At 29.6% G+C, this 25,688-nt stretch overlaps 3 protein-coding genes across 7 annotated transcripts in view; 2 read left to right on the forward strand and 1 right to left on the reverse strand.

Moving 5' to 3' along the window:
* The window catches only part of Rim2 (replication in mitochondria 2), a 22,620-nt gene extending 10,061 nt beyond the window's left edge, over positions 1–12,559 (reverse strand). For all 3 annotated transcript variants that reach the window (XR_001936943.1, XR_001936944.1, XM_018458817.1), the window contains exons 1-3: positions 12,492–12,559; positions 6,203–6,388; positions 5,431–5,705 (exon numbers count right to left, since the gene is read on the reverse strand). Coding sequence is in view for 1 of the 3 variants with exons in the window: in XM_018458817.1 (XP_018314319.1) it covers positions 5,431–5,705; positions 6,203–6,388; positions 12,492–12,532 (502 nt within the window). In the remaining 2 variants the exon portion in view is untranslated. The remainder of the gene's footprint in view (positions 1–5,430; positions 5,706–6,202; positions 6,389–12,491) is intronic.
* Positions 12,560–12,661: 102 nt separating this feature from the next.
* Positions 12,662–19,009, forward strand: Naa35 (N-alpha-acetyltransferase 35). Of its 2 annotated transcripts, none has more exons than XM_018458816.1 (11): positions 12,662–12,734; positions 14,023–14,159; positions 14,345–14,406; positions 15,886–16,421; positions 16,585–16,777; positions 16,956–17,137; positions 17,208–17,540; positions 17,722–18,111; positions 18,188–18,361; positions 18,635–18,751; positions 18,843–19,009. In XM_018458816.1, exons 2-11 carry the CDS (start codon positions 14,101–14,103, stop codon positions 18,981–18,983), a joined length of 2,187 nt encoding a protein of 728 aa, XP_018314318.1. In that variant the 5' UTR covers positions 12,662–12,734; positions 14,023–14,100; the 3' UTR covers positions 18,984–19,009. The 2 variants fall into 2 exon arrangements, with proteins under 2 accessions (XP_018314318.1, XP_018314317.1); XM_018458815.1 differs by lacking the exon at positions 12,662–12,734 and adding an exon at positions 13,521–13,560.
* Positions 19,010–19,805: 796 nt separating this feature from the next.
* Positions 19,806–24,398, forward strand: LOC108729627 (IQ and ubiquitin-like domain-containing protein). Of its 2 annotated transcripts, none has more exons than XM_018458812.1 (6): positions 19,806–20,046; positions 21,101–21,313; positions 22,377–22,918; positions 23,395–23,583; positions 23,733–24,111; positions 24,222–24,398. In XM_018458812.1, exons 1-6 carry the CDS (start codon positions 19,826–19,828, stop codon positions 24,367–24,369), a joined length of 1,692 nt encoding a protein of 563 aa, XP_018314314.1. In that variant the 5' UTR covers positions 19,806–19,825; the 3' UTR covers positions 24,370–24,398. The 2 variants fall into 2 exon arrangements, with proteins under 2 accessions (XP_018314314.1, XP_018314315.1); XM_018458813.1 differs by having other exon boundaries at positions 24,272–24,303.
* Positions 24,399–25,688: the final 1,290 nt, after the last annotated feature.

A 25,688-nucleotide genomic window follows, 5' to 3' on the forward strand; every position in this document is an offset into this window, starting at 1 on the left:
CGTTCTATTAATGTCGTGTGCTATCTGGGATATAATATATAATAAACACACACATATCTTCTAAAATTATATGCTTTATGTAATTTCATTAAAAAAAAAACATCACTAATTAGATTATTATACTTTTTAATGATTCATGTGTATATATAGTCTCTTAGTCTTTTATCACTACCTACAAAACATGTCAGTCTATCTGTTTTTTATCTCGGTTTTTTAAAAACAATTCAGAGGATTCTAAAGCCGTCTGTATTACCGACTAAATCGTAATTTTGTATAACAAATACTTTTTTTCTCTTTCACAGATTCGATTCCTTTTCCAGGATTAAAGTATACACATTAATACGTGTTTGTGAAATGGAGTTTATGCCGAGAACGACAAAAAATTTTTCTTAAGATTTCAATTTCGAAATTTTTTGTCGTTTTCGGCATAAATTCCACCTCACAAACACGTATTAATGTGTATACTTTAATCCTGGAGAAGGATTTTCGAATCTGTGAAAGAGAAAAAAGTATTTGTTATACAAAAATTATATTGATTTAGTCAGTAATATGACTTAGTCAATATGGTTTAGTCAGTAATACAGACGGCTTTAGGATCCCCTTAAAAATAAACAATGATAAGAGTTATTACAAGATCACTAAAACTTTGATTGGAAAATATATATTGGAGTGACTTTATGTAATATCTTATCTATATATATGTGTAAATGTGCGCATAATAGGATTACTATTCACAGACGAGATAATCCATATTCTCGTGCAGATGCAACATGTGAATGATACAAATGACATTCGACTGTCAATGACAGTAATTGTGCTAGAAACTAAATTCTATCTTAGAACAAATGTTATCCTTGATTATTAATCAACGTTTGATACGATATGAGTAGAAACAAAAGAATTGAGAACATTGGAGTTGCCGAGTGATTGCAATAGACAATACTGCTACTACAATTTCAACTTAGTGCAATTAATTTTTTTATTTAAAATTAGTACACAAGTGAATCACACATAATCATATGGAAAATATCAATTGTCAAGTTATTTTTGAACATTTTGGATTTTTTAAAAATCGAAATTTATAGATTTCGTATCACAGGCACTTAAAAATGGAATTTTTGCGATTTATTAATTAAAAATTGTTTTTTATTACTTGATTCAATGAAATTTATTCTTGATATGGCTTTTCTGGAGTATCCTTGATATAAAGACATTTATGTGATATTGAGAATGGTGAGTGATGTTAGCGAGCACGAATTTTCACTAAAATCGAATCTAAATAAATGGAAAAATCCGCAGTCAAGAAATTCTTGCGCAGTCTGTACTTACGCAAAAGCGGCGCAAATGATAAACAGTCTCATCGCGAGAAGAAGAGACACGCGTCAATTGCGTGGCTCCCCTGCGAACAGATCTACAATAAGCGGATCGTATTCTCCAGGTCAGAGTTCAACAATTCGAATGATAAATTCTTTTATCGTCTGCGAAATGGTCTTATTGACTATCATTTATCGGGTGTCTCTGAACAAATACATTTCCATTTCGTATTGCGCAGGTAAATAAGAGAGAGAAAGTGTTTATCGAAAAGTGCATTGCCGTGTTATGCAATACTTCCATCGCTTCTGTAGCGGCTATTTCGGGCAAGAATTACGAAGTACAATGAGATAACACATAATAGAATCGTTAAAGGTCATGGCACACAAAAAAAACTTAAGCAACAACAGGCTTTCTACAAGTCATCAGTAATAAATCAGAAGCTAGAAATTGACCAATCGCAGTCGAATGCGAAAAGAATAATCAATTATGATTGGTCAATTTCTAGCTTCTGACTAACTTATTACTGATCTATTGTTAATATATTCTATTTTATATATACACTGAGAAAAAAATATCTTAATTTCAAAGAAATATTTCTTTGCTTGTATTCAAACAAATTATTACTTTGGATCAATAAAAATTTCTTTGAAATTAAGATTTTTTTACTTTAAAAAACATTTTAAAATTTCAAAAAACTTTTCATTGATTTCATTGAATTTTCATTGAAAATTTTCCAAAGTAATAATTTGTTTGAATACGAGCAAAGAAATATTTCTTTGAAATTAAGATATTTTTTCTCAGTGTATATATTCTGATTTATTACTAATTGCTTATTGTAGAAAGTCTGTAAAACGTAAGCAAATTGGCCAATTACGGTAGAAATCGTAAACCCATAATGTAAGACTTACGTTGGATCTGTTATACTGCTTACGTCGTAATGCTTAAATTTTTCCATGATGCTAACAAGGGAATCTCTCGAGGTGTCAAATTCTGATTTTAATGAAAATTTCAAAATTTTCGAAAAAAAATTGGTAAATAATTATTCTAAAAACGCGATTGAATACAGCTAATTTTGTTGTAAAACTTTTGTATAAAACTTTTTTTATATCTCAAATAGTTTTCGAGATATAACGGAAAAAGCTGAAAACCGCTGTACACGTAAGGGGTGATATTTCATCCCTTCAAACCGTTTTTTAGCCACAACTGATATTTTCTAAATTCATCTCTTTATGTAAGCTACAAGTTCATAAAGTTTCATTAAAATCAGAATTTGACACCTCGAGAGGTTCCCTTGTAAATCGATTTACGTATAGGATTAGTTTTATTGCTTGTTTTCTTTTTCAGACTATGTTCATTACATTTGCATAACGATTCAGCGTATGCAAATAATATATGAAGATGTTGAGCTCACGAAACAGTGTAATCGTTAAATATAGAAAGATTCGTCCAAATAACAATCAACTGAATCTTTTAATTTGTAAGTGTTTTAAGTACTTTTCGATTATAGTGTGTGTACCATAAAAGTTTGTATAAATAACAAATTATATTTATAACATTTTAAAAAGTCTCTTAATCCTTTAGAACTGACGTCAAAATTTGTAATACAGTTATCGACGCTGACTCTGTAAAATCACTTTAATTTATGTTAAAAGGCACTAATTATTTTCAAGGAAACAAAAAAGAACCGAAATGACATAATTTGTAAAAAAGAACAAATACTAAATATATTTTAACAAGAATAATTTAAATTTGCAGATGTAACATAAACAAAATTCAATTAATAATAGAAATTCAGAAGTCTATACCGGTCGAAGCTAAACCTTTAACGCTTTTAAATAATTCAATGTGAATTATATATATACTATATATGTACTTGTATATATAACATATTTGTAGTCCTTCAAACTGCACGCCGAATTGGTTTTCTGGATTTATAAACGCAATTAAACTACTGGAATAATATCACGAATTAAATTAAATTGATAAGCAATTCTTAAATAATTTTGATGCACAATCAGATATCATATTAGCAAGATGTTAAATCGATAGTCTAACTGATAAGGACGCTCACACGGAATGTAAGAGATCCGGGTTCGACTCCCGGCCGAGGTAATATTTTTCGCAATAAATTTATTTACAGTTTTTCAGCACATTAACACTTTGCTAATATGATGTCTGATTGTGCATCAAAATTATTTAAGAATTGTTTGTCAATTTAATTTAATTCGTGATATTATTCCAGTAGTTTAATTGCGTTTATAAGTCCGGAAAACCAATTCGGCATAGTTTGAAGGATTACAAATATGTTTAATATATATGCAAGTACATATATAGTATATATATAATTCACATAGCTTATTGTTAGTGGCAATTATATAATATACTGCTACAAAGAAAATGTGATATTTTAATTTCCAAAGATAAGACATAATTAAAACTGAATTTATAAAACTCATAAAAGCAATTTATCAAATTCAGTCATTTCTTTAGCAATTTTTTTATCTTCAACTTTTTATCTTTATCTTTTTATGTTCAGAAGACAACTCATATTAGCTTCTTAAATATTAAAAGAGAATTTAATGTTTTTTACATAAAAAATTTATTCGAGTTGATCATTATCTATTTCAAGAACATCTGATAAGAATAGACGAAGAAATGAGAGTAAAAAAGTGCGTATAATTGTACCAGCGGGTATATGTACCGAATGTCCTCGTGGGTTATCGACATCAAAGGAGTTCGAGTTGCGCGTCAGAATCGCAATGCGACGTCCGCACTTCGATATATCCATTAAAGATAAACGCATGAATGACGCGAATACTTTTCCCCCCATCGAGCATTAATCGCGCGTCTATCATCATTCTAGTGATTGGATTTGTCGAAGAAAACATAAGGAGACAGCGCAACATGTGATATTGACGAGATAACATGTAATATATGAGAAATAAAATCTATTTCAGGCTTAACTTTATCGCAAGACATTCTAGATTCCATATTTTAAGAAATTATTTTTGTAAGTTTCTTGTTCCCTTCAACAATCAATTTTCTCAAAATCTGCGCAATAAAAATATAAAATCATATTGCTTGTAAAAGATTATTTATAGCACTGTTGTGTTATAAAAATTTTGTGGATTTATTTTAATTATATTATTATAATTATATCAAGTCTTATTTGGCGAATATTGAATCATGATCGCGATAAAGAGATAGTTTATCTTCATTGCATGATACGAAAAAAGTAGCTAATCAATGAAAAATAGCATACAAGAGATATACAGTAGCGACACTTAGAATACGCAGTGCAATGCAATTTTAAACGAATGCGTAATAAATGTAAATAAATATAAACCTATGAGATCATTTCATAGGCTAAACTATAGGTTGGTTCAAAGTAGGTGACACGGAAAAAATTATTATAAAAAACATTGTCTTAACGATCACGATTGTCTTAACAAGCATGAATTGGCATCTATCGATCTATAAATAAGTATATATACCTACGCTTAATATTATCCTTGCATAATATTTTCGTGCAATATGCGTTGTATACTATGAAATTTTATATATCCGTTATTAATTAATATACGGTGTCATTTATTTCACACCATTTAAAATAAAAAATGTGGAAAAAACTAGAATGAATTTCACGATCATATTTCAATATAACTGTTTCTATCATGATACAATGCAGAAAATGCATGAATAATTGAAATGGTTAAAAAATAGAATAGAATAGACTGAACTCGAATAGATTAAAGAAGAGCAAGAAATATTTAAATTTTAAACGTTGTAGTATAGTTTCAAAAATATTATTATTAGCATAAAACACTTGCTTAATTTAATGTAAAAAATATATTGTAAATTTAACTTAACAATAACTATTAACAATATAAAGCATTTCAACACTATGAAAATTATAACATCAAAAAGTAGGTTAATTGCTAAATTAATTCCCACCTGTATACCTACTCGATCTAAATTAAAAATGATTTTAGAATTGAAATTATTATTAAAATCAATTATTCATTTAGAGATTTAAAACTGAAATTTGGACAAATACGAGGATTGTAGTATATCGCGACAATATAATTTAATAATATTATAATGGTGTAGTCTTACCAGCGCAGGACGCGGAGAAAACGTGAACGATCGGAGTATCGGGAGGTAGAATCGCATTGAACGCGACTTTGCTCTTGGAGTACGCGCAAAAATATATAGCTCTGGAGGGTGCCACACCAATGAGATTCGGGCCAAGGCCTTTAAACAGTCCTCGTGCACCCTCATTCTTGATGATATACCTTAAGCATTGATAAATGCCCGGTGCGTTTCGGGAAGAATCCGGAGGTGAGGTCGAGACACCAAAATGTGAGAGAGATACGAAGTGACTGGAATACCTGGAGATGAAAGAGACCAAGATCTTGTTTATAACACGCGTCTTTTTCGCGAAAATATTTTAAAATTTTATTATTATTTATTACGGTAGTATTAAACATAAGAGATAACTTGGAGATATAATCACAAATTGCCTTCTGTTTTAAGTTGTCTAGAAACAAGTAGATATTAATATTGTTCCAGTGTTATGTTATCCCTAAACATTATTCCTATTTTGATATTTGTATCGTTTTTCTTTAAATTCAACTTGAATCACTTATTCTGATTAAAGATCGATGTATTTAGAACACAATTCGCATAAGAAATTTAAAAAATTTGGAGTGTCACTTTTCTTGCGGGGTGCGATATATCAGATGAGAGATAATATCAATCAAAAGTTCTTTGAACCAATCATAAAACAACTTGGTGAAGTTGGACGAATTATAATGTAATAAACTGTCGCGAAATAATATTGAATCAGCATTAGTTTAATCGATTTAATTTTGTTTGATTAATTTACCTGGGATAGCCAGTGCATAGCCTCCTACGTTGTTCGGGTGTCGGTGAACCTTTGCATGTTGGATGGCCAGATGTAAATTCTTTGCTTATGGGAGGTGGATGATGAAAGCCGGAAGACGATGACTGCAATCGGGTCTTTACTACTTCAAGTGGACAAGTTACTATCGCTCCTGCAGTCCCAGCCACTCTACGCAAAATAAAAAAAGGTCAGGATCGGTATTGTTATTTATTTGCGATCACGATTGCTAATTTCTCATACAAAGATGTTTTGTTATGATAACCACATATAATAATGTATAATGTAATTTTATATATTTATGTATACTTAATCAACAATAAATAATGTACAATACATACATTTGTAAATATATACATATTTAAAGTTGTCTTTTATCAATTTTAATCATTTAATTTTATTAAAGTTTGTATAGAATTGACAGAGAAAGAAATCGTTATTTTCTCCAAAGAAGTATAAAGAAAGTTCATTATAATTATAACGAAGTACTAATTATAATTATAATTGGAACTTTGTTATAATTACTGTGAATGGAAAATTTGATTATGTAGGCAACTGTAATCTGCGTATAATGTACTTAATTTATAATGTTTATAAACAGAGTAAAACGGATCATTGAGAGAACAAAATGTCTGCTACTAATGTAATCTGATTTTAATTTTATCTTATCTGAATAGAAATTATAAATTACGATAACGGTAAAAGCATGAGAAATGTTGCATGATTCGTACGAAGCAAAAATATCAATATTTATTTAATACAAACTTTCACGCAGAACTTGATACAATCTTGCGAATCCTTCCAATTAGATTTATTACATCATTTCTTGTCGCGCCGTAAAGTTATTAGCAGTGTTAGAAAACCTGTATTATCGTTGCAACAATTTATCAGTGCCATGTTTTTCGAGGTTCGTATTTGTAACTTTGAGGTTTCTAATATTTTAACGATAACTATTCAAGTTAAGACAAAGACCAAGAATATTGAATCATTAATTTATTGGGTTTTTCATTCAAAACTACAATTATAAAAAATTAAACAAAAAAGATTTTATTAAACTTCAAAAATGGGAAAAATAATAAAATTTTATTTTTTACACATTTTTGTAATATTCCGATTTGAATTAAATCAATTTTAATAAAACTTTAATTTAAAACATTCAAAATAAATTTTTTATATTAAAATATTTAATAGAAAAATATTAAAAATTACAAAGCGATAAGTATATAATTTTCATTGGATATTAAAATAAGAGACATCAAACATATTGTATATGTGAGGTTAAAAGAAAACATCCTATACATATTGTAAATATAGTCATCTTAACAAATTATATATCAACACATGACCTTCATTTCATGGAGAAAAATATCTTTGAGCTTCGAGCCTCTGTAATTAGCTTAATTCGCTCCTGCAAAGTCGCTATTGCACAGTATATGTCGAACCTTTTATCAAGTCCAAATGAATGTGATCAGTAAATTAGCGTTCGATTCACATGCCATGCGTAATAAATTCGCATAGCTTTTGCCGTGCTGAAAAGCAGGTGCGCGTTTGTGCTCTCATTCAGTGGAAATTTGCATGCTAACTCTGCTAATTCGAATAACAATTTTCATGCAGATAGTAATACGCTACAGTAATATTTCTTTACAAAACTTTTATCATATTTGAGCGCAAAGAATGTTTCAATCTCTTTAAAAATAGGATAACACAAAAAAGAAGTTTTTTGAACTTACAATCCTCTCAACTCTAATTTTATTAATAATATATAACAAATATTATAAATATATAAATAGAAGCTTCCCGTTCTCATTATGACTACATAATTTCTGCTATGTTTATAGTATTATAAGTAGATTTATGAAGTTTCAGAATGGAATTTCCAATATGCGATATTTCGAGTAAATAAATCGTTTAGTTATTCTCTGTTGTCAAGCGCGAGAAATGTTAAGTCTCTGAAATATATACAAATTTACTTACTTGACCTTTCAATTGATCTACTTCTGAATAAAAGAAAAAAAGGAAACCCAAGATTCAATATCACAAGATCGATATACCGGTTTTAAAGAGATACGCTCTAACAATAATATTTATAGAGAATTATTAATAATGAACATCAGAGATTAAATCTTAATTTTTGATTTATAAAAATTTACAAAAACTAGTTTTGCAGAAAAATATAGAGGCGGTTTCAATAAATTAAATTTTGAAAATACATAGAATAAACGTTAAAACTGTTCTTTATTGATTATATGATTAACTCTAATTAGGTCTTTGCTTTGAATCAGAAGGTCGATAAATACTAAGATATTTAACGGTGAATGTCAAAAGTTGAATAATTTATGGTTTAATCTTTATCAAATTACAAATCTTAATTCTGTAATTTAAGGAATTTATGATCTTTCAAAATATATATCAATCGGATAAAATTGCATCAATAAATCTTAATAAAAATACCTATACTTTTAAATTGTAGGAAATAATTTGCGAGCTTCATATTACTTTCTCGAACACCGACATCGTATATCCTAGTTCTACATGATCCTACTTATGTGTCGTATCAATAAAATATGATCCATCTTTTCCCTGCCGGCGCCACATTACGTGTCTGACGCAACTTTGGCCTATATATCAGCACATACGTTTCAAGAAACGATAGCTCCACATTCATTATTCCTCGATACTCCTTAATCGAAGATTCGATCGTGAGTTGTTGATTGTTTAGAGTACTCCGTATACGTACGATCGAAAGCTTACAGAAATATATGCGAGTGATTACGTATGCATGCACACGTATACGCGCAAAGACAGGTAGCAAATTCAAGTATATGTATACGTGGCGCCGGACAGGCACATTATTAACTGCGTCGTCGGATTCCTTTTCGAGCGAGCTGACACGCTATCTCGCACATAACAGTCTTGTATTTCGGCATTGGTAAGGCCGGTTGTGAATCTAGTCGGTCAACCTCGCATCGTTGACGAAATGTATTAGCCGTAAACAACAACACGAATTAAGACGATACTATATTGTACTGCACCGCAAAAATAATGCAATACAAATATGTCAATTAAAATATAGATTTGAATACATATAATCAATATGAATTTAATTACAATCTTTTTTAGTCTATTTTTCATTATTATTATGCATATATTTCGTTTATATATTATATAAAATAACACATCGTTATTTTGTTTATCTTATAAATTCAATCATTCGTATTATACTGGATTAGTGCGCATTAAAAAGATTATTTTATATAAAATACCCAATGTACTGCAATGGCATAACATAATCAATTTTGGCAATGAAATAATATATTCTGTTAAATAACGTGACATATCATTATTGAGTAACCGTTTAAAATATTTATGTTTTTATATTTAATTTTACTAATATTTCAGGTATAGTAGTTTTTTACATGCATCTAGCGTAAAGAAGTCACAGAATTCGCTAATAGTTATTGATTCAATATAGAGAAAGATAAGACTAACTAGAATGAATTAATAATCAAGAACAATAAACAACAAGGCTGGTTGCGCAATTATAAGTAAAATTAATTAAAATTCCTTTCTTATATGTATATTAAAATCAACAGTCAACAAATAAATAAATATTGTCGACACAATAAAATAATATAAAAATAAAATAACAAATAATATTTTTACGTTCACATCAGTCAATTAAATTTTCTCCACGTAAAAATTTCATCACAATTTAATCCATTATATTCGTTATAATTTTTCAAGTTCAAATAATTCAATATTATTTTGTATTATTTAATATTAGTATTATTATTGATTTAACATCTCTGTGATATACCGACAATACTTATTATACACTAAACAGAGAGAGAGAGAGAGAGAGAGAGAAAGAGCGAGAAAAAGTAGATTCGACTGATTGGGGTTAAACAATATTGGAGAGAGAAAAACCGGTATTATCTATATCGTGTCTAGAAAGGCTGACAATCGCTGAACTATATTCAGTTATTTAAGGTTATCAGAAATATATGCAACCTCAGGCTTCTTTTACGCATGCACTTTTTGTTTACCGTATATATCGTGACTATTATATTTAAAAAACAGAGATGATAAATTTACTACATCGTCGATAAAAATTTGATACACAGAGATTACGTGCTAATCTGCACGTAGTAGTTGTATTATAATTGTCAGGAATGAAAGGATTAAAGGAACCTTCGCTAGAGAAAAGTTGTTTTTCCCGATAATAATTATCTAAAAAAAAATCGCTAAGTAAGCGACACGTGAATCTCGATTTTGCTCTGAATGTGACTCCTTTTAAATTAGAAATAATTGTACGATAATTTCGTCGCAGTTACGACCACGTGCTCTTCGTCGCCGTGTCGGTTCAATTCAATTGTCTCGACAAGAATAGCGATCATGAATACAATGTCGAATTGAGACTGCATTTATGTCTTTTTGTCATGTCCATCAATATTTTTTATTTGTAACTGCGACCAAGCCAGAAGAATTCTGAAACATTTACGTAAGACGGGGATTTATTTCATTTTATGTAACAAAACGCAAAAATAATTGAAGTGTGAATTTCCTAACATTTTAAGTGCAGAGATAAAACGAGTTGATTTTATTATCGCAGTAATGCATTTATAAACTACATGTCTTCGCGATAAAATTGATTTATCTCGTTTTCGCGTTTGTATTACGGAACTGCCTGCTTGTATTAAACTTTATATTGCTTAATTACACGATGTAGACTGGAAAGAAATTACTTCCTCCTTTATTTTATACCGTATATCTTTTAAATTTTAATTTTTAACTTATGTGAATCGTTAACGTATCGAAATTCGTTCTAAATGGATTAAAAGCTGAAAATTTGCGTGTTCAACTTTCAATGTTAATGAATAAAACAATTCAATTCTCATAGATGTTCTAATTTTGATTTTTTTTATGATTCCTTTCATTAAAGTTTAATTTTCTTTTATAAAAATATTGAGGGAGACTATTTGATGAAATGTTAGCGTTGAATGTTAATTCTTTTTCCAATCATCACTAAATTATAAATCTATTAAAATGTTCACTTTCGGAATACGAGTTATTACGAAAACAAATTGATAAAAAAATGTTATAAAGTTATTTATTAGTTTGTGTATTGTATACATAAGTTAAGAAAATAATTAATTATAATCTTGTTATTTTTCATTCGTTGTTATTATTATTATACAAAAGTTTTAATTAGATTTTGCTTATAACTGAACACTCAATCTTAAATGCCCTTGGATGATCTTGATTAATTCATTCCAGTTAATCTCTCAAGATGTTAAATCAATAACTATGACAAACAAACAGAACAATAATAATAATAATAATATATAATATAAACGAAATATATGCATAATAATTCATAATAATGAATGAAAAATGGACTAAACAAAATTGTAATAAATTAATTAAATTTTTTCTTAACTTTTGTGTGTACAATATACAAGTTAATATATAGGTACTTTATAAAATTTTTACGTTCTTTGATTTAATTTAATCTACTTTTTAATTATTAGTGCGTTGAACTTTCTTTTTCTATACACACACATAAGCTCTGTTCAACTTGTTTACACTTTTTCACACTTTTTACACTTAAAATGAGATAGATATATATTTGGCGCTGAAAAGAGAGAAAGCTAAGTGTAAAAAGTGTAAACAAGTCGAACAGCCAATAATGTGTATGGAAAAGCATGGAAAGAATGAAAAAGTATGGAAAGAAATACGACACGTGCTCATTTAAGTACATAGAAATGGTAGTCATGCTTAACTGATGCAATCCTGATACTAAATGATGAATATTTTTCAGTGTTTTAGATCAAGTTCAAAATAATCTTTTATCAGCGATAATCAAAGTTATCAGTCTCCAGCTGATCTTAAAAATTCTTTAAAAAAAATCCATAACATCAGAAAAACCGACCAGAAGATCGGCAAGAAAATATTCAAAAGTGGAAAATTGTTTGATAAATGTTTTTTTTTTTGGAGCACCCTATGCGTGTCAAATGCGTTTCAGATTAAAGACGACCTCTCGGAAAAAGCGGTCTCCGTTTCAGCCCGACCGCGCGACAGAGAGGTCTCAGGAAAGCTATTAATCGCCCTCGACCCGATCGGGATCGTAAATCGAACGTGCCGCAAAAGAGATCGAAGTGAAGACCTGCCAAGGCTGGTGACGCAGAACAGAACAGAACAGAACGGAGCAAAGTAGAGCCGGGTCGGGCCGGGTCTGAGACGCGCGCGCGCGCTGGTCGAAAATAATACCCACCCTCCGGCGACGAGATGTATCGCCGTGTCGCGATCCAACATCCTCCGCCGTGTGTCGCGAGGCGCGTAGATCCGCTGTCAATCTACAGTAGCATGCACTTTGCGTGTTTCGATGAGACGAGGCGCGGTGAGCAACCGGACGAGCCGTGAAAACGAAACGAAACGAAACGAAACGAAACGAAACGAAACGGGACGGGACGAAACCAGGCGAGATGAAGCAAAGCGAAGCGAAACGCGCAATAAAGTCTGTACTGAAATTACTACGTAACAACACCGGCTTCAAACGCTTCTCGCGCGATCACTGCGATCGCGGACAATTTACGACGCGACAGACCGCACTCTCTCTCTCTTCTTTTCTCTTTTCTCTTCCGGCGATATTGATAAGACGCAACGACACTCGACACACACCGCGACGTACGTGACGTATGTGTACATACACTGTTTTTTTAACGTCGCGAAACGACAAACGACTCCGACCGGGACGACAACGTATCACGCACTACCGCCAGATTCCCCCAGATTCTCCGGCCACCCTGCTTACTTTCCTTCCTCGCCCCTCAACCTTTGAAGTCGTTGAGCGAGCTCTCGGATGTGCAACGAATGTGAACGAAGTACTCCGATCCCGAGCGCGTTTCGTGTTTCAAGGACGAAAAGCAACGCAGTCGTTAGTCGTTATTCTCGTGCGACAAACGATTAGGAGTTTAGTGATAAATGATAAGTTTCTAGCGATTCATCAGTCGGTAAAATGCTTCGCACGCGAGTCAACGCGGGAAAGATGCACCGCAAAATTTTAGAGCAATTTCGACTAAAGCCGCTATTTATAGTCCATTCTTGTTTTAAGACTGTTTTAAGTGATGTCTCGAGGTGCTAATAATATCTTAAGACAGTCTTAAATATAAGAATCGACTCAATACGGATTTCGAACTGCAAGTTTGTAAAGAAAAAATAATAAAAAATTGGTCAATTTATAAAAATACAATACTTGAAAACAACAAATTAATTTAAATTTATGTTAACTTTTGTTATCTAGCTTTGTTAAAATTAGTTTAGGCTTTACAATCCGATAAAACGTAAGTAAAGTCCATTTTTAGGATTTCAACTAAATATCGATTATTTAATTAATGACTGACTTATTTTGTTAACAGGAATATTTATTATTTTATTAAGATTTATATAGAATTATCAGCTATCTTTTTGGTAATTTAATAAATGAGAAAGAAGATTAGATTGGACGAATTAATTATATCAGTCAAAAATTTTACTTTAAACAATTCTATCGGTTACTGTCCGTTTGTATATAGAATTAACTTTAATCTTGATTTAACTTTTAATTTTTTCTAATTCTTAAAAAAGAGTAGAAAAAGATGAGGAGTAAGTTGAACTGAGAAATTAATCTATATTGTTAATCTGCATCATTAAAGTTAATCTACGTTGATAAAAACGGGTTTTAATTAATTATAATTTAACCGGAGTTTAGTCAAGATTTTTAAAGCCAGGTAAGGTTCGCGCGGTACTCACTGTAGTGTTTCTAGGGACTTTTGACGCTGCAACCGAAAGTGGCGTCCCTGTGACGAGATGACAGAACTAACAGAACCAGAACATCCACAATAATGGCGACCATGGTGGAGGATCAGAATTCAATTGATATCAACGAGGATAAAGATTTACCGTAAGTTTTGATATAGATGAATCGTGGCAACGAGCCTCGTTCGCGAGTTGCCGACGAACGATGGACGCGACGGTTCGTCGTGCCATCGTCACGGCACTCGATAATGATTTAACCTAGTCGTGCCATCCGCTCGCACAACGTAGGGCGGTATTTTTTAATTGCCTCGTCCTACTTTTGTCTTGTAGATTCGACCCGATCGTACATAACTGGGTGGATATAACTCAAGAGTTCTTCGAGGCGATCACAGGTACTTGACTGCCAAATCGATCGTTACTTTGTCCCGAACCGAACTGTCGTTTTCTCTGTCCCGCGCTCTCTCCCTTCCTTTATTAGTTTTGCTACGGCCTTGTGCTATGAATATTGAATCTGCTCGTCTTTGGCTGTGTCACACTTTACTTTTCATATTTGAAATAAGATAAGATAGAGAAAAAGGAAATAGAAATAAGTAAAAAGATGAGAAAGGAGTAAGAAAGAGATTAAGAAGAAAGGGACAGATGTTGATTTATGTTTAATTATGAAATTATGAATGTAATGCTTAAATTTTGATTCTACCTCGTTATTAAATTAATCTTTAGTTATATTTTTCATATTTTTTTTCTATTTTTAACATGGAATTAACAAATGAAGTACATTGTTTGAAAGAAAAACATTTTGATTGTAATGTATATGTATATTCGTGTTTCATACAGTCAGTGAATTCTTTGTGAATTATATTCTTGGTTATTGTGACTTTTGTTAATGTAGCTTTATCATCAATTTAAATTGTTACTTTGCTGTATTTAACATTCACATGACTTATATCCATTTCTTGATTTTAATGAAATTTAGAAAGTAAATCTAAACACAAATTATAATAAATGTACAAAATAATAGGCCTTTCTTTAAGTTATATTTTAGTTAATTTTTTTTTCCTCTATTTACATTTTCTTACTTAATCTTATTGGAATCTATTTGACATAAATATAGTATTAAGCAAAAAATACAAAACGTACTACATGTAAAGTTTATAAGGAATATGTGTATAAATTACAGTGTGTAATAGTATACATATTATATATACTATAGTAATACATGTACTATGTAGTGTAATAATAATAATGTGTATGTTAAATATTATACAATATTACAAATAATGAAGTGATGTAAATTATGGGTTGTGACTCCTTGAGAGATCATATAAAAATTATTAGAGATTGCAAAACTTTTTTGCTTTTAATTTGCAGTAATGAATAATTATATATAAAAACATGTATTAAAATAGAAAAAAATATAAAAAATATATGTATACATATAAATTACGACTAATTTTTAAAATTGTAATTATCCTTTATTTACACGAATTATAAAAAAATTAATGATCTGTGTCAAATTTTTATCTAAAGGAAAGAGGTCAGCAACATAAGAAGAGTTTGCATTACATATTATTGCATTATAGAATATATACTGTAAAATATAATTTAAGGGTTCTTATTGAGCAACAGTATACTAATCCACATTTTATCAAAAAGGAGAAAGTTAATTCTAAAATTAAAGTAATGGGGGAAATACATTTACTCCCTGTTTTTACAAAATGTGGGTTAGTCTACTGTTGCAATAAGTCCTTCAATTATTACGTAAGTGATTTTTAAGATTTAATCATTATGAACCTTTTTTAATCTCTACAAATAATATTAAGGCTAATAATGTTTTACATTTTTTAAATGCTAGTATATTTTTCTGCATTCAGAGTTGGAACTGGGAGAACTGTTACATGATGACCTGTTTGGGTTATTTGAAGCCATGTCTGCCATCGAGATGATGGATCCAAAAATGGATGCTGGTATGTTGTGCAATCGGGGGAACAACAAGCCTTGCACTTTTACCCAGGCGGTCGATTCAGGCGCAATTAAATTGGACAACTTTACATCCGCTGAAATTATAGGAATAATAGATTCTACATACGCGTGTATAGTATCTTGGTTGGAAGGTCACAGTCTTGCGCAAACCGTTTTCACGAACTTGTATTTGCATCAGCCTGAGCAAATACTAGATAAACCTTTGAAGACCTTCTGTTATGCAATGTATAAGATAATAGATATAATCAAGGATTGCATCAATAAAGCTTTGGTATTTGAAGAGGAAGATTTTCAAAGCGTTACCTATGGCTATAGATTACAGCAAGATATTACGGAACAAAAAACAATATCGATGTTGCGGGAAGTTGAAGAAGAACTTCATCGAAAAAGTCGGATAAAACTCGTCGATGTTGAATCTGAGAAAGAGGTAAATCTCTTTGTAGCTTTTCTTTTTTCTTTTGTTTAGATCATAATTTAGATCTTAAAATCATATCTTATTCTATAATTTTAATATTTTTGTGTCTATTCTATATGTAATATTAATTTGTTATATTTATATTAATTCATTTATTACTAATATTGATTTATAGTATACTGATGGAATAGCACTTTACGCGAGGATCCGATTTACGAAAATGTTCTATCAAGTATTAACATTGATGGGCCGGAAGCAGCAGTTGCAACAGAATTTAAATGATTGCCAGAGATTATTATCGAATTGTTCCGATATGCTTAATATTATGATTTCAACAGTAGTTCGCGGAGAAAAGGCTGATGAAGTTTGTAAGTATACATAGACATACTATTGTATATTCTCCTTCACACTATATAAATTTTTTTTATAAATTTAGAATTAATTATTTATTTTCTTTATAAAAAATTGATATTTACGTAATGTTTTCTTATATAAAAAGCAATGTTATTTATGTAAGAAAATGATGATTTTTTAATGATTTTATAGCTAATCATCCAAATATTATGGGATTTGATCCGATGGTAAACCAAAGATTGCTGCCACCGACGTTCCCTAGATATACCAAAATTAAACCAAGAATAGATGCCTTAGAATATTTAGTCGAATTGATAAATAGATTCAAAATGGTTACCAAAATCACAAATCATGTCGGATTTCACGCGGCCTTGGTAATTAGTGATGCATTAACATTTCTTTATTAGTGGATTCATATATAAAAATAAACGAATTTATTTTTAGGACTTTTTCTTAGAATTTTCGCGTCATAGTCCATGCATATTGTCCAGATCTATGTTACAAATTGTTTACTTGCCTACCACTAACCGCGTATTTGGTGTGCACAATTTCGCCGACGTATTGAGAGACGCAGCACGAAATTTTATTGCGCCACCCGTGTTGCTGTCAAAGAGTACGTTGCTTCAGAATCACCAGGCTAAGGAGTATGTCGACAGCTTTCTATCGCATTGTGTCAGCTTATTCGGAAACCTGTTGCAGCTTAGTGGACATAATAGGGCAAGACAAAGGGATAAACTGGCGCATTTATTAGAAGACTTTGCGACATTGCAAGATGAAGTAAGAATTTTTCGTAGAATTTTAATTACTTTCTACATTTCTTATTTAAAAAAACATCTATTATACATGTTTTAGTTTTATCTAAAGTTTTTTTTAGAATATTAGAGAAAGCGTTAACTCATTTTTATTAAAGCATGTGTTTTAATATAAAAAGTTTAAGGCTGAAAAATACATGTTTTAGGCGGAGAGAGTTGATGGCTATTTGCACACTCTATCTTTAAAAAGTGATACGCCAAGGCCTCACTTGGCCTGCTTTGGTACCTGGATTTTATATCACACACTGCGTGTTATGGTCATGTATCTGTTAAGTGGTTTTGAACTCGAGTTATATTCGGTACACGAATATCATTATATCTTTTGGTATTTATATGAATTTCTGTATGGCTGGCTCGTATCTGCAATTACACGAGCTGATACGTTCTTAATGGAACAGGATTCACACAATGATACTCATAAGGGCAGAAACAAAAAGAGCTCTAAGAATAAGAAAAAGAAATCGACACCAAGACCATACAATTTGGAGATATTAATGTACCAGGCTTTGCAAAATATATGTGGCGGATATTATAAAGTAAATTACATTTTTAAAAATAATTTGCAAATCAAGAATATACAGTTCTTGCATAATAAGTTATAAAAATTTTTAGGCTCTAGTCGGTTTTCGCATGGATGAAAAAATACCGCTTCCAGAGATACAGTTTGATTCCGAGCGAGTAAGATATGAGCATAGATTATTGCCGTTTTCGTCTTTATTAACGCCACCGCCTGTTCATTATCAAGAATTTCTAGATATGACAAATGCTCAAATGCATAAAAGAAATGTAAGTTTAATGCTTAATCAGTTTTAGATTTAAATTATAATAAAACAACCATAACAAATAGAAATTGCACTATAAACGTTTTTAATGTTGACTAAATTTAAATTTTAATTTATAACTTTTGGGCTAATATTACATTTATCGTATGACAAATCTTTTAAGTATGCTAATTGGGTATAGGATGGAGAGATTTGAGAATCTCTCTGTTCTGCAGCCAATTAACACGCTTGAAAAATTTATCGTACGATAAATGTAATATTAGCTTTATTCTTGTAGGAAAAAGTTACCAGTGAAATGCAATATGTTGCCGGTTGTCGACATTTTCATCAGGCTAGAAATATGTTGGAACGTGCATTGTTGCTTTATCCATCAAATAGTTTAATAGAAAATGAAGTAAGTTCATAAAAACATTAGTTTATATAACTGTATAAACTGTTTTATAATAGAATATTTTTATCATTAAATTATTGTTTCTGTTTTGCAGATCAATAACCTATTGAAAGTAGCAAAGACGAATTTTGTAGTGCTGAAGCTATTAGCTGATGGACACAAAAAAGATTCGAAGGAACCACCGGTTTTCGACTTTTCTTGTCATCGACATTTTCCTCTGATTAAAATTACTTAAATCACACATCTCAATTTTTTTCATAATATAACAACTATTTATTCAAAAATACGGAAAAGTATCTTTAATTTGATCTTTTTCATTTTAGATGTTTTTTAATGATCTCTTTGTTTCATGCATTTCCTTCCATTATTTGAATATAACTGTAAATTTTAAATGCATTTGATACTTTTTTGTGTAACCTTATTGGAAGGAAATATTTGTACACAAGTTTTTACTTTATATGAAATCGAATATTAACTAAAAGAAGTATAATAAATATTATAAATAAATGTATTAGTCTTAAGAATTACAAATTGATGTGAATGTAAATACGTTCTGCAATATAGAAAGTGGTAAAAATCTCAAATAGATATGATTTTCTCATATCCTTTTAATGATATTTAATACCTTCGAATTTTATTCTTATAATATAAATATTATGTTGACTCAAATCTAATTTCTGAAAATTTTTTGTGCTGCTATGTTTTGTTCAGAAATTAATATAGAAAATATCTTTTTTATTTTTGCTGACATTGTAATTCAATAGTACCATTTAAACACTTTTTAAAAAATTAAACCAATAAAGAGCTATAGAAAGAGAATGTACAAAATTATTTATTTTCTATTTTTTTATGTACTATAATATAATGTTATTAATGCATTCCTTGTATATTAACTTAATGTTAATGAAAGGAAAAATATGCTTGAAGTCCAGTAAATAGTGTATATGCGAAATCGTAATCTAAAAAAATTTATCTAGAAAAGGTCGGGACGGTTATGACGCCAAGTGTGTTTGTATAAATTTATTATCGATATAAATAAAAGAAAAATCGAGTTTTAGTAACCACTATTTCTTTAAGATGACTTTGTCGGTTATTGAAAAACAAAGGATTTTCAAGCCTTATTTGGGTGGGTGGAGACATAAAATTACCGGAGTAAAATATGTAAATGCGGCTTCTCAAACCGGGCCTTTATCAAAGCGAGGTCCACGGAAGAATACATGCTGCAGAGCGGTACAATGTGTGCAAACGAATGACGGAACAACACAATCAGTGCGCCATCGTGCGACACAAATGTGGCGGTACTAAATATTTAAATAAATTTATATGACATCCAGTCTCTTCAAAGCATATATAACATCACATCTAATTACATAATTTATGGAGATAGTATGTTATATTAAATAATAATAATAAAATTATCTTCTCTTATATGGATATTGTTACATTTGTAATAATATATAATTATATAGTTACAAATTATATTGTAGTGATTACTGAGCAATTCAGAAAATATTAAAAATTTTAATATCAATTGAAATAAAGAACTTTATTAACGCAAGAATAAAATTTCATTTTTACTTAATCTATAATTGATAATTATATATATCCTAATTTATATATTTTTTTTTAATTTAGCATTTCTTATATATTAGCTTTATTATATATTAATTTACAATTAAATTATATAATAATTCTGTAAGAAATAAGTAAATTAAAATGAATGTCTGATTATACTTACTGTAAGAGAAAAATATAATAGTAACAAGTAGCAACTATATAATTTAGGTGTACAACTATACAAAGGTGGGTACAACTTTTTTCACTACTGATTCAGAGGATCAACACACACACACACAACACTGAATTAATTTTTAAATAATTGAAGCGTATCTGACAGTGATTTGGTAATATCAATAAGAATTTTATTCTTTATTTCAATTTTTCCTTGAGAGTCATTATTATGATAATTTTTGGTTTCCATCAAGGAAAACTTAATACATGAGAAAATGTAGAAATAAAACGACCTTTAAACGATCGCAAAAAAGTAAAAGTTGTACTTTTCTTTTTTAAATTATATAATTGAGATGTATATAATTGTGTGTGTGAATAAATTATTTTATAGTTGCAATAACGACTAATTCATTTCTATTAGTTTATTTCAACTGTACATACTAATTCTACACATAAAATTTGTATAGTTGCCATGTTTTTTTCTCCGGGTATACATATGTATTGAATTTTTAAATAAAAAAATAGCTTTAAATTTCTGAAGAAATTATAATATTTATAAGAAAATAATATACTTAACGATTGTAAATGATGTTAACTGAATATTTTATGTTATTAATTTAGAGGTGACTATTACGTCCCTAACGAAGCGGATAAGTACATGACTGTAAAGTCTTATGAGAGCTACATTGATATGCAGTTTAATTTAGATCGGCACGCATGTGTAATTCAAAGAAATTATCGGGCATATAAATGGAAGAAATACATTAAAGAATGCGCACAAGCTTATCGCGAGAAATGTAAGAAATATGAAGAAGAGAAAGCCATTGCAAACAAGTAATTCATGAAAAACAAGTAATTAATGTGAAAAAGGAAATATTTATTGAAACTTTTAAATATGTTAATTTATATTTCGCTCTGTTTGATTTATAGTGATAAAAACTTTAAATCCAAATTTAAAGCAAGTTTATTTGACATTAACCTTTTGAGGACACGGAAGCTTTCTAACAAAATAACCTTATGGAACCTCTTGTTTTTTTTCTAAAGGTTTTTAGAATCGCTGAATTTACAATTTTAGTCTTTTTAAAATCTAAATTTTTAATAAATAATTTTTGATTATCGTGAAAGTCGATTTTAGGAGATTTTTTAAATATAAATTTACTTTGATTTTGAATAGGTATAGCCTGAAAAGATCAAATTTTAAAAATATACCTAGTAATCTCCATAAAAAAGGATCTGTCATCCTAACAAACAACCCCAAATTACATGGAACGAACCTGTTAGTTGTAATTTCCCACTCAACAATATAACTGTAATACGCGTGTGTTATATTATAACGTATGTTATATGTCGTAACTTGTATATTTGATGGAAGGGTTTATAATCAGAGTTTGAAAGTCAGTAACTATATATAACCGTTAGTACTGATGTGCTTCAAATAAAGCGAAACTAGAAACGTGATGTTACTTTACAATTAAAAACTCTATCGAGTTTGTGATAATTAAATTATTTTTAAGAATTCATTCGTCATATTAAATCTATTTCGAATTTTTTTATTTTTGACCTCATGTTCGAATAATATCATCAAATTACCTTATAGGTCAAGTTTTATAAAAATTGGATAAACAGTTTATTTAAAAATTAAAAAGAGATGATCCTAAACGGGATTATCGTTCCATAAAGTTAAATAAATGTTTAATTATTAAAAAAATATCTATTTCATGATGAAAAATATACATATCTGTATCTGAAATACTATTTTAAATACGTTTTAGATAATGTTAGGGATAGAAAGATATAAGAAAAAAATTATGTACAACGCTTTTGAAAATATTTGGATATTCTTGTATAACATATCTTATATTTGCGCTATAAACTCGCGTATTATTCTTTTTTGCAGATTACGACATAAACAGAATATTCTTCGTCAAATATATCCGCGATCAAGAGCGGACTTTGACATGCTTTATGGTCTGATCGAAAGATGGAGATTTGATCGTTTGAAGGACATAAAATTGCAACTGTCCAAGGCAAGTCAGCGTGAGAAATGTAAGATTATAGAAAAGACGGTAGAAATGCTCAACCAAATCGATGAACATAAACAAGCGATCAAGAGATCGTACCGGAAACAAAGAGCTCTCAGATTTTTGACAGTGAATTGCAAGCCTATACGATGGAGCAGTTACAAGGGCAATCTCGTAGAAATGGTCACTATAAAAATTCAAAATGCTCGAAAATTAAAAAAAATTTATGATGCACTGAACAATCGCGACGTTAGCTCAGAAGAACGAATTAAATTATTGATAACTCTGAAAAAGTGGGTTGAAACACACAATTGTGTCGAGGCATTGGATTTATTATCATTGTTAGATCAAGAGATTACGTTGTTAAATCGAAAAATTGAGGATTTATCGCTCGATTATCTAAACGAAAGAATAACACGTAAGATTGTTAATATTATATGATAATATTATTATTATAATAAATAATGAAACATCGATAATTGAGAGAAGATAATTGATGCTATTAATAAATCATTTTTAATGACAATTGATAGACTTATTAGTTATTAACAACATATCAATGTTAATCATAATAACTTATGTATTGTTAATAACTTTAATATTATTATGATATAAATAATGTCTATGTGATAATAGCGACATATTTCTAAATTTTATCAATGTTAAACATAACTTAAAAGATGTACCATAAGAAGGAATAGTACTTATATCTCCATAAATTTTATTTGGCATAAAGTTTAATTAGAGAAAGAGGAAAAAATAGAGTTTAAGTTATTTGGAGTTTCTCAGAATTTTTTATTTTATTTTGGAATTTATTCTTATTATTATTTTATAGCGTTAACAACTATGCTTACTTTTAATAATAATATTATAAATATGTATATTCTTTTATAGATACTTATTTGAATTTTGTAAGAATGTATGGTATTTGCGGTTGTGAATGTATCACTACTGAATCTAAAGATAACGAATTGCGAGAACCTTTAGAAACAGAAACCAAACTTTGTCGGAATTGTTTAAAGCTTCTTCCCATCCGCAGATTTTTAGCACATACTAGAATGAAGAAGCTAACAATTTGCAGCAGTGAGTGACGAGTATAATATTATACTATAACAGTATACATATAAAATAAAATTCTTTATTCAATATATATTGATAATATTTTTATTTTTCATTATAATATCTTATGTACAAAACTTTTAAAATTACATAGTTAAATATGTTTTTTAAAGGCTGCAGTTCCCTAAGTCAACGTAATATTGCGCATGTGGATTACGATCCTTACATGTTTATATTAAATTGCGTGCGTGCTGAGGAAGAACATCGAGGCAGTACTTCCGCTTTGGCATTTATAATGCAAGAGCAAGATATTTATCACTTAGTTAACCACATTTGGCAAGGTCAATCGGCACTCAGTAAAACTAGAGATCTTTTTATTCTAAGAATGGTCAGATATCAAAAGGATATCGAATGGGCACCTTGGAATTGCATTCTTCTGACAAAGGACGAAGCCGACTTACATTATAACATTAATGATCTCGCTACGATATATTCGGAGCATTTGATAAGCCAAATTGACTTGAGACATCTGACTGCAAAGAATTATTTTAAGTACGTATAATGTAACTGTCTCGTACTGTCTAAGTACGTATAATATGTCTCGATATTAAGTGTTTTTATCAAAACGATGTAAAAATTTTTTAATATTTGGATATTTTCAGACAACTAATGATTTTTGAAAAAATATTCCTGGAATCTTGTCGCTTCTCAGAGATTCAAAATGAAGAGATAAAATACAAACCATCACTAACCGTGGAGAATTACGATCCATCTAAAAAATACAAAGCTAAGATAAAAAATACTCTCTGAGAAGGAATTATATCACGTCATTCGGTGAATATAAACATCAATTAAATTTCTTCATAACATATTTTTTAATCAATTCAACTTTAATGCGTTGAAAAATGTATTGAAATGTATCGTTACTACATTACGAATTATATATTGATATGGCAATTGGTCATGCAGAAATTTAATAAACTTTTATTATGTAAAAGTTTTATTTCGTCATCGGTTTTCACTTTTGTTCATCTAAATATTATCTAAATAAAATGTGCAGTTTACAGGTATTTACAAAATAATAATAAATTCGTAAAGAGAGAAAAAGCAAAATAAAGCAAAAGTCGTTAATAATTTAATGTTTTCACAATATATTGCAGCCAATTAAAAAATTAATTGAAGTTATTTAATACTTTGAAATATTTGATAAAACTTTTTTGTCAATTTGATATTGTTCAAATGCTAATTTCATATTTAATAATAATGTATAACTATTGGTAGAAACATTTTCAAATTTATCAGAGATGATTTTGATCATATTTTAGAATAAGAAAAAATATTTCAGTAACAAAATCGTAAAATAATTTTATGTTTAACGAAATTATAAAAGAAGGATAATGTTTTAAGCATTATTAAAATTTACTTGTACCAAAAAGTAACTGCTTTAATTTTATTAAGATTTAATTTTAATTTATGCTTGTTGAGTTTTATAACTGACGTCATAACTGACACCGTGCTGCTATTTATATTATTATATCTGTTTACACATATCTATTATATTAATTATTTGAAAAAACGAAACACCGCGATGAAACTAATAATCATGATCGAACTTCACTTGGTAAGTTCGTTTGATCTATAGAGTTTTTCATATTACTCTGATAATATATGAATTAATGTTTATATTTTATATTTATGCCCATCTATGTGTTTACGATTAAACAGTGTATGAATTTTTCCCAACTGCCGATACATATTGTTTGAGTCTCCGGAGAAATAGCAGAAAAGGTTTTACGGCTATCATATATGCAATGTTACTTCGAGAATCAGACGATATTGTTTGGATGAAACTAGCGATAGTGAAAGCTTTTACGTAAGAAACGTACATTGACGGAGATAGTGGCGGTTTTTGCACTATAAAAGCCATTGCGTAACGGGATATAAATTGTTCTCTGTTCCAGAGCTGGCACCATTCGCTATCGTATCACTTTATCGCCGTAACACAATCTGGCTTATATATACTTGCATTGCAAATATCGGCCGCGCTACCCTTAATTGGTCCCGCGGGCGAATAATTCGAATCGATTTATGCTCGATGCAATTTGTTAAAATGGAAATTAAAAGAAGAA

The sequence above is a fragment of the Mycetomoellerius zeteki genome, unplaced genomic scaffold (genome assembly GCF_001594055.1).
Source record: "Mycetomoellerius zeteki isolate Tzet28-1 unplaced genomic scaffold, Tzet1.0 scaffold780, whole genome shotgun sequence".
Classification (NCBI taxonomy): domain Eukaryota; kingdom Metazoa; phylum Arthropoda; class Insecta; order Hymenoptera; family Formicidae; genus Mycetomoellerius; species Mycetomoellerius zeteki.

What these genes read in the sequence shown, in the direction of transcription:
- Naa35 (XM_018458816.1), top strand. Translation starts at nt 14,101, where the DNA reads ATGGCGACCATGGTGGAGGATCAGAATTCAATTGATATCAACGAGGAT. An exon ending in AGAAAAGGCTGATGAAGTTT is followed by an intron (nt 16,778 to 16,955) that starts GTAAGTATACAT and finishes ATGATTTTATAG; the next exon opens with CTAATCATCCAAATATTATG. An exon ending in TATGTGGCGGATATTATAAA is followed by an intron (nt 18,112 to 18,187) that starts GTAAATTACATT and finishes AAAAATTTTTAG; the next exon opens with GCTCTAGTCGGTTTTCGCAT.
- LOC108729627 (XM_018458812.1), top strand. Translation starts at nt 19,826, where the DNA reads ATGACTTTGTCGGTTATTGAAAAACAAAGGATTTTCAAGCCTTATTTG. An exon ending in TCTAAACGAAAGAATAACAC is followed by an intron (nt 22,919 to 23,394) that starts GTAAGATTGTTA and finishes ATTCTTTTATAG; the next exon opens with ATACTTATTTGAATTTTGTA. An exon ending in GAAGCTAACAATTTGCAGCA is followed by an intron (nt 23,584 to 23,732) that starts GTGAGTGACGAG and finishes TGTTTTTTAAAG; the next exon opens with GCTGCAGTTCCCTAAGTCAA.